Here is a 7,813-nt window from a genome sequence, read left to right as displayed (position 1 = left end):
GCCCTCCCCCACCCAGGTGTCCACCCCGCTCGTTCTCGTCTCTCCCCAGGTGGAGGGCCTGCAGCGAAGGCCCGTGGGGTGGGGCCCTGCTCCCCTCCCACCCTCAACCTCACCTCCTGTCCCTGTGCAGTGTGGAGGTCATCCGCCTGGGCCACAGCTACTTCATCAACTGGGACAAGAAGATGTTCTGCACGAAGAAGCGGACGCCCGCCGAGGCCCGCACCACCACCCTGAACGAGGAGCTGGGCCAGGTGGAGTACATCTTCTCCGACAAGACGGGCACCCTCACCCAGAACATCATGGTCTTCAACAAGTGCTCCATCAACGGCCGCAGCTACGGTATGGCCACGCCACCGGGGACGAGGGCTGGAAGGACCGTGCTGCTGGGGCTCCCACACTGGTCTCGACATCTGGGCTCGACATCTTTCCTGCTGGGGTCTGTGGGGCCTTGAGAGGGTCTGCTTTGCATCCAGATCAGGAGGCAGATCCTGACAGTGCTCCCCCCTCTCCTCTGCTGGTGCCTGCACCGCCTCTCAGCTCCAGGCAGTGGGGCCGCTCCTTGGCTGTTTGAACAGAAGCCCAGGACGCTGACTGCTGGGCACCCGGGCCAGGTGGGACCTTGTCAGGCCTGGCGGAGTGCTAGCCTCTCCCCATGTTGCTGCCCAGGGCCCCTGTGAGTCTCTGGAATGTGACTGTGGCCTTCCCAGTGTGGCCCCAATGCAGTGGCCTAGTGGCTGAGCTGCTGGGATGGCTTGGGACAGGGTGCGTGGGGTCTTTTAGGCCAAGTGAGCCCCTCTCCTAACTGCTTTCCATACTAACCCAGGCTTGGAAGCCAGCGTGTGAGGCTTTGTCTGTTGTGCAGGCCTAAGAGCCCGGGGGCATGGGTGTGGCATTGGAGCTGCCCTCTGGGGAGAGCCGGAAGGGGGATGGGGATGGGGAGCCGAGAGTGTCATGGCTTTTGAGTCCTGGCATTCTGAGGACCCAGGGTGCCTGTGCCTCCTGTCTTTCTGTCAGCCGTGTTGAAGCTGGGTGACGTTCACTCAGCCACAAGGGTTGCGGGCCCCAGGTGCCCGCGGGTTCCGTGCTGGCGGCTCCTCCCCCTGCTCTGACAGTGCTCCTCCCTCTGTCCTGGCTGTGTGTAGGTGACGTGTTCGATGTCCTGGGACACAAAGCTGAATTGGGAGAGGTAAGGTCCAGCCTCCATACTGGTTCTCGGTGCTAGTTAAACGCAGGGTGCCTGGCCAGGCTTGGCATAGTCGGGGGGACGTGTTGTCTGGCTAGGGTATGGAAGCTGCTCCGAGGAAATGGGTGTGGTAAGGAAGACTTGGTGGCACAGGTGGGAATCTTGAGGTTAGCAGCAGACAGGATGCTGGTGGGGACCGCCCCGCCTCTCCCCAGGAAGCAGCCTGGGGACCCAGCCTTTCCTGATCGTCCTCTTACCTGCTCCAGAGGCCTGAGCCCGTCGACTTCTCCTTTAATCCTCTGGCTGACAAGAAGTTCTTATTTTGGGACCCCACTCTCTTGGAGGCTGTCAAGATGGGGGACCCCCACACCCACGAGTTCTTCCGCCTCCTCTCCCTGTGTCACACCGTCATGTCAGAAGAGAAGAGCGAAGGTGAGCCAAGGTGCTGGCCTGCACTTCCCCTACCCGACTTGGACTCTCAGGCTTGAGCTGTGCTCTGCCTGTGGCCTGGCCACCTGGGGTTTCCTGGGCAGGAACATGGAGTTGGTGGCTGAGAGTGGGGCCACTGACACCACGTGTGTCCCTCCTCCGCGCCCAGGGGAGCTCTACTACAAAGCCCAGTCACCGGATGAGGGGGCCTTGGTCACTGCAGCCAGGAACTTTGGTTTCGTATTCCGCTCTCGTACCCCCAAAACCATCACTGTCCACGAGATGGGCACTGCCATCACCTACCAGCTGCTGGCCATCCTGGACTTCAACAACATCCGTAAAAGGATGTCGGTCATAGGTGAGGCCAGGATCGGGCTGCCGGGGGCATTCGGGGGCAGCATGCAGGCCTGGGATGGATGAGGTATACTGGGTGACCTTGGTGTGTTGCAATTCAGAGGCTTTACCTATCTGAATATCCCATTTTTTCCTGGGACATTTTCCCCCTGTCCCACTGACAGTACGGAATCCAGAGGGGAAGATAAGACTATACTGCAAAGGGGCTGACACCATCTTGCTGGACAGACTCCACCATTCTACCCAAGAGCTGCTCAACACCACCACTGACCATCTGAATGTAGGCATGAGGAAGGGGACCCTGTGGTTCTGCTGCTCTCAGTGTGGTGAGGGGACTGGGGGCCGACTCTCGTGACTTCTTCCTCCTTCAGGAGTATGCGGGCGAAGGGCTGAGAACCCTGGTCCTGGCCTACAAGGATCTGGATGAAGAATACTATGAGGAGTGGGCCGGGAGACGGCTCCAAGCCAGCCTGGCCCAGGACAGCCGGGACGACCGGCTGGCCAGCGTCTACGAGGAGGTCGAGAGCGACATGATGGTATGGTCTGCAGAGTGGCCCTAGGGTGGGTGAGGAGGACCTGGGCCTGGACTCTTGTGCTAGGAATGCTTGTGGTTATTTTCAGCTGCTTGGTGCCACAGCCATTGAGGACAAGCTTCAGCAAGGGGTTCCGGAGACCATTGCCCTCCTGACGCTGGCCAACATCAAGATCTGGGTGCTGACTGGAGACAAGCAAGGTGAGAGGCCTGTAGGGCAGAGGAGACTGCATCTGGATACAGCACCGTGGGGTCCTGGCAAGCCTAGAACGCTAGGCTGGCAAGTGCACTGGCTTTGTCAGGGGCCCGTCCAGAGCACCTGCACTTTCTCTCGGTAGAGACGGCCGTGAACATTGGCTATTCCTGCAAGATGCTGACGGATGACATGACAGAGGTGTTCATAGTCACTGGCCACACGGTTCTGGAAGTGCGAGAGGAGCTCAGGTAAACAGACCTAGATGCTCTGCACCATACCTGGGAGTCACGCACAGGTTTGCTGATTGGGCCTGAATCCTACTCCTCTCCTGGCCAACTGTGGTCTCATTTCCCCTTCACAGGAAAGCCCGGGAGAAGATGATGGATTCATCCCGTGCTGTGGGCAATGGCTTCACCTACCAGGAGAAACTTTCTTCTTCCAGGCTCACTTCTGTCCTGGAAGCTGTGGCTGGGGAGTATGCCCTGGTTATCAACGGGCACAGCCTGGTGAGTGTCGCCACCCTTAGCTTGGGCAGGATCTTTTCAGAGAGCAGCTATTATATCTCATCTTGTTCCCATTCCCTGGCCTTGACTGGGGCTGTGGTCTTAAAGGAGTTGATCCCCAGGTCTCTCCTGGAGCACATGGAGTTCGCTCAGTGCTATCTGTATTCCAGGCCCACGCGTTAGAGGCAGACATGGAGCTGGAGTTTCTGGAGACCGCCTGTGCCTGCAAAGCTGTCATCTGCTGCCGGGTGACTCCCTTGCAGAAGGCACAGGTGGTGGAACTGGTTAAGAAGTACAAGAAGGCTGTGACCCTGGCCATCGGGGATGGAGCCAATGACGTCAGCATGATCAAAAGTGAGTGTGGGCTGTGCAGGTGTGGCGGCTGGGCTCTCGGGCAGGGGGAGAGACCCAGGGAGGAGTGATGACGGAAGGGGCGGACCAGAACATGGTGGGAATCTGACGTGTGTGGCCGTCTTCATCTTCCTGTCGTCTCTTGTGTCTGCAGCGGCTCACATTGGCGTGGGCATCAGCGGGCAGGAAGGGATCCAGGCGGTGCTGGCCTCCGACTACTCCTTCTCCCAGTTCAAGTTCCTGCAGCGCCTTCTGCTGGTGCACGGACGGTGGTCTTACCTGCGCATGTGCAAGTTCCTCTGCTATTTCTTCTATAAGAACTTTGCTTTCACCATGGTCCACTTCTGGTTTGGCTTCTTCTGCGGCTTCTCAGCCCAGGTAACGAGTTCCCCAGTCCCATGGCATGCCTGTCCTTAAGCTCCTTAAGGACGGAGATTGTGTCTGTCCTGTTCATTGCTTGGTCCCCTTAGGATCTAGCTGTTGTCTGGTGCATGCATTTAAAAAAAAAAAAGACTTGTTGAAGGAGTGGAGAGCAAGTTCCAGAAAATTCCTCAGGCCTCCACCTGTGCCACGTTGGCTGTCTTCCTCCACCTGATTTGTAGTGAAGAGAGACTGTGTGTTCAACCTTTTCTTGCTCCCTGTTCTCTTTCCAGACAGTCTATGACCAGTATTTCATCACCCTTTATAATATCGTGTATACCTCCCTCCCAGTCCTGGCTATGGGCGTCTTCGATCAGGTATGGGGAAGTTGGGTGACCGAGTGGGTTGGGAAGAGGGGCATTGCTGCGAGGGAGTCACCCAGTAGTGGTGGGCATGTGGCACTGTGCCCACTGCCTGTGGTCCCTGGGAAGGCAGTTCCGTGAGCTGGGCAGCTGATTGGGCCTCCCTCTCAGCCACTGCTGACCTTAACTTCCTTGGGTTGCTGAACAAAGATTGACTTGGGGCAGTTGGCTTGAGGTTGAGTTTAGCTGCCAAAGAATTTAGAAAAAGGCAGGGACAAAGTCTGCCCTTGTGCCCCCTGAGCTGGGCAGCTTCTGAGCCTCCTGTGCCGCTGGCCCTCTGCACACAGGATGTCCCAGAGCAGCGGAGCATGGAGTACCCTAAGTTATATGAGCCAGGCCAGCTGAATCTCCTCTTCAACAAGCGGGAGTTCTTTATCTGCATCGCCCAGGGCATCTACACGTCCGTGCTCATGTTCTTCATCCCCTATGGGGTGTTTGCTGAAGCCACCCGGGATGATGGCACCCAGCTGGCTGACTACCAGTCCTTTGCGGTCACCGTGGCCACTTCGCTGGTCATCGTGGTCAGTGTACAGGTAGGAGGTGGTCCAGGAACTGCCCCCACTCCCAGAAAGAGTGAGCCTCCTGTCCCTGGGGTGCCTTGGACGCTACAGTTCTGTTCCTGGGAGGGGGATAGGGTTTGGGGGGGATGCTCCTTCTGCCTGTGACGACTGCTTTTTGCAGATTGGACTGGATACTGGCTACTGGACAGCCATCAACCACTTCTTCATCTGGGGCAGCCTGGCAGTTTACTTTGCCATCCTCTTTGCCATGCACAGCAATGGGCTCTTCGACATGTTTCCAAACCAATTCCGGTTTGTGGGTGAGTCCCTCTGGCTTTCCCTTGAGTCAGTGAAGACTGACAGTCATTCTGGGACTAACAGGGAAGGTAGGCATTTATTCACACTCCTTATGTGCCACGTATTCTGGATGCTGCCATGGGGCTCTCGGTGTGGCAGAGACCCGAGCCCAGAGATCTGGTCAGAGATCTGACCCAGCCCCTGGCCTCTCTGGGAAGGACGGGTACAAGAAGAGGAACAGGGATACAGAAATCTTATTTGAGTGGCATAGGGGCTGGAGGAGTGGAGGAAATGAGGTTGGAAGGTAGGGCTGAGGCAGAGGGTTAGGAATGAAAATCAGTCCAGATCTCTTATAGGTCAAGGCTAAGAACTTAGGGGGTTTTTTTACTTGTAATTTTTCTTTATTTTTGGTTGTGCTGGGTCTTCGTTGCTGCTCGTGGGTTTTCTCTAGTTTAGAGAGTGGAGGCTACTCTCCAGTTGCAGTGCACCAGCTTCTCATTGTGGTGGCTCCTCTTGTTGCAGAGCACAGGCTCAGTAGTTGGGGCACACGGGCTTAGTCGCTCCGAGGCGTGTGGGATCTTCCTGGATCGGGGATCAAACCCATAGCTCCTGCTTTGGCAGGCAGATTCTTTACCACTGAGCCACCAGGGAAGCCCAAAACTTTGGATTTTAGAGGGTTTTGAGCAGGGAAATGTCATAAACTGATTTATGTTTTTAAAGGCTCACTCTTACTGTTTTGTGGATGATAAAAGGTAGAGCACAGAGACTTCCCTGGTGGTCCAGTGGCTAAGACTCAGCTCCCAACGTGGGGGGCTCGGGTTCTATCCCTAATCAGGGAACTAGATGCCGCACGCCCCAACTAAGATTCGGCACAGCCAAATAAACTAAAAAAAGAGGACAAAGGTGGAAACCTGGGGAGACTAGCTAGGAGGCTGTAGCAGTAATGTAGCAGGTGAGAATGGTGGTGGCTTGGAGTAGAGTGAAAGTGGTGGAATCCCGTAGGTATTTTGGAAATGGAGCTGACAGATTGGATGGGGGCCTGAGATGGTGGGGGTAGGAACCAGGTGGACTTCAGAGCTTTTACTTGGAGCAGCTTAGTGGCTGGTAGTGTCTCCTGAGCCAGGGAAGATGTGGAGCAAATTGGGAACAGAGGAAACAGTAGTTCACTTTCAGCTGTGTGAAACAGATGAACAGAGATGTCAGGTTAAGGCAGTTTTAAAAAAAAACAGGTCTGGGGACATCCCTGATGGTCCAGTGGTTAAGACTCCAAACTTCCACTGCAGGGGGTATGGATTCCATCCCTGGTTGGGGGACTAAGATCCTGTATGCTGTGCAGCACAGCCAGAAAAACCCCACAAAAACAAAAGCAGATCTGAAGTCATTTGGGGAGAGTTTAGAGCTGAAATCCAATTTGGAGATAAATATTTAGGGAGCAGAAAGAGAGGCCAGAGATGACTTAAGTTTTGAGACTGGGAAAATGGGGCTGCCAAAAAAAAGAAATGGGGCGCTCTAAGGGGCTGCCCTTATGGCTGCTCTGTGACTCCTGAAGCCCCCGGCTCCTCTTTTCCCAGGTAATGCCCAGAACACCCTGGCCCAGCCGACTGTGTGGCTGACCATCGTGCTCACCACGGTCGTCTGCATCATGCCTGTGGTCGCCTTTCGGTTTCTCAGGCTGAACCTGAAGCCGGATCTCTCGGACACGGTGAGAGGCTGGGCTGCCTGCTTTGGGGATCAGAGATGGTGCATGCGAACACTGCTGCGGTTTCCATTAAGTGTGTGGGTGGTGGTCCCCGTGCCTGCCCAGTCCCCGGTGCTCTGGGTCCCTTCTCTGAGGTAGTGTCTGATGCTCGCGCGCTGACAAAGGCTCCTTCCCTCATGCTGCCCTGCTCCTGCCAGGTCCGCTACACCCAGCTGGTGAGGAAGAAGCAGAAGGCCCAACACCGCTGCATGAGGCGGGTGGGCCGCACGGGGTCCCGGCGCTCTGGCTACGCCTTCTCCCACCAGGAGGGCTTCGGGGAGCTCATCATGTCTGGCAAGAACATGCGGCTCAGCTCCCTGGCGCTCTCCAGCTTCACCACGCGTTCCAGCTCCAGCTGGATCGAGAGCCTGCGCAGGAAGAAGAGTGACAGTGCCAGCAGCCCCAGTGGAGGGGCCGACAAGCCCCTCAAGGGCTGAGGGCCGGAGAGCGGGCGCTCCGCGCCGGTGGTCAGTCAGCTCAAGTGGGGCTGGCCCGCCGCCGAGAGGACGGCATCTGTCTCAGAGCTGCGGGTCCTCATCCCTTGCCTAGGTCCTCATCCCTTCTCTCCTGGTAGACTCTGTCCTGCTGGTCCTGCTAGGAGCATCCCCAGCCCAGGGCCCTCCGAGCAGCAGGGAGGGTGGAGGGCGCGGGCCCCAAGGGCAGGGTGGGACTGGGGCACTGGCCAGCAGCCCCCAGTGGGGGCTCAGATGTGGACCCAAAAGCAGTAGAAAAACTGAGAGAGATTTTGTGTCCCTGCCCTGCCTGGGAGCCCACAGGGAGACTGTAATCTCTGTATTTTTTTACTCCCGCTCCCCAGAGGGGCCCCAGAGCCCCTGTTCCTAAATTACACAAGAATGTATCATGCCGGGAAGCCAGAGACCTGCTGGGGCCCTGGGCCCCTCACAGTGTGTGTGTCTCTCCTTGATTTGTGTCTGTGTCCAGTTTGGT

The 7,813-nt window shown here is 56.9% G+C and overlaps 1 protein-coding gene across 3 annotated transcripts in view; it reads left to right on the top strand.

Moving 5' to 3' along the window:
- ATP8B2 (ATPase, aminophospholipid transporter, class I, type 8B, member 2) overlaps nucleotides 1-7,807 on the top strand; it is a 20,761-nt gene extending 12,954 nt beyond the window's left edge. For all 3 annotated transcript variants that reach the window (XM_010838347.1, XM_010838349.1, XM_010838348.1), the window contains 16 exons: nucleotides 131-339; nucleotides 1,143-1,186; nucleotides 1,450-1,615; nucleotides 1,782-1,970; nucleotides 2,131-2,246; nucleotides 2,338-2,502; nucleotides 2,588-2,699; nucleotides 2,837-2,942; nucleotides 3,056-3,200; nucleotides 3,368-3,551; nucleotides 3,703-3,926; nucleotides 4,202-4,285; nucleotides 4,618-4,863; nucleotides 5,012-5,150; nucleotides 6,699-6,829; nucleotides 7,024-7,807. In XM_010838347.1, coding sequence (XP_010836649.1) covers nucleotides 131-339; nucleotides 1,143-1,186; nucleotides 1,450-1,615; nucleotides 1,782-1,970; nucleotides 2,131-2,246; nucleotides 2,338-2,502; nucleotides 2,588-2,699; nucleotides 2,837-2,942; nucleotides 3,056-3,200; nucleotides 3,368-3,551; nucleotides 3,703-3,926; nucleotides 4,202-4,285; nucleotides 4,618-4,863; nucleotides 5,012-5,150; nucleotides 6,699-6,829; nucleotides 7,024-7,302 — 2,539 coding nt within the window. In that variant the 3' untranslated portion in view covers nucleotides 7,303-7,807. The remainder of the gene's footprint in view (nucleotides 1-130; nucleotides 340-1,142; nucleotides 1,187-1,449; nucleotides 1,616-1,781; nucleotides 1,971-2,130; nucleotides 2,247-2,337; nucleotides 2,503-2,587; nucleotides 2,700-2,836; nucleotides 2,943-3,055; nucleotides 3,201-3,367; nucleotides 3,552-3,702; nucleotides 3,927-4,201; nucleotides 4,286-4,617; nucleotides 4,864-5,011; nucleotides 5,151-6,698; nucleotides 6,830-7,023) is intronic.
- Nucleotides 7,808-7,813: the final 6 nt, after the last annotated feature.

This window comes from Bison bison, unplaced genomic scaffold (assembly GCF_000754665.1).
Source record: "Bison bison bison isolate TAMUID 2011002044 unplaced genomic scaffold, Bison_UMD1.0 scf7180017864093, whole genome shotgun sequence".
Lineage (NCBI taxonomy): Eukaryota > Metazoa > Chordata > Mammalia > Artiodactyla > Bovidae > Bison > Bison bison.
Note: the sequence above shows the minus strand (reverse complement) of the source record. Positions and strands in the feature narration are given on the sequence as shown.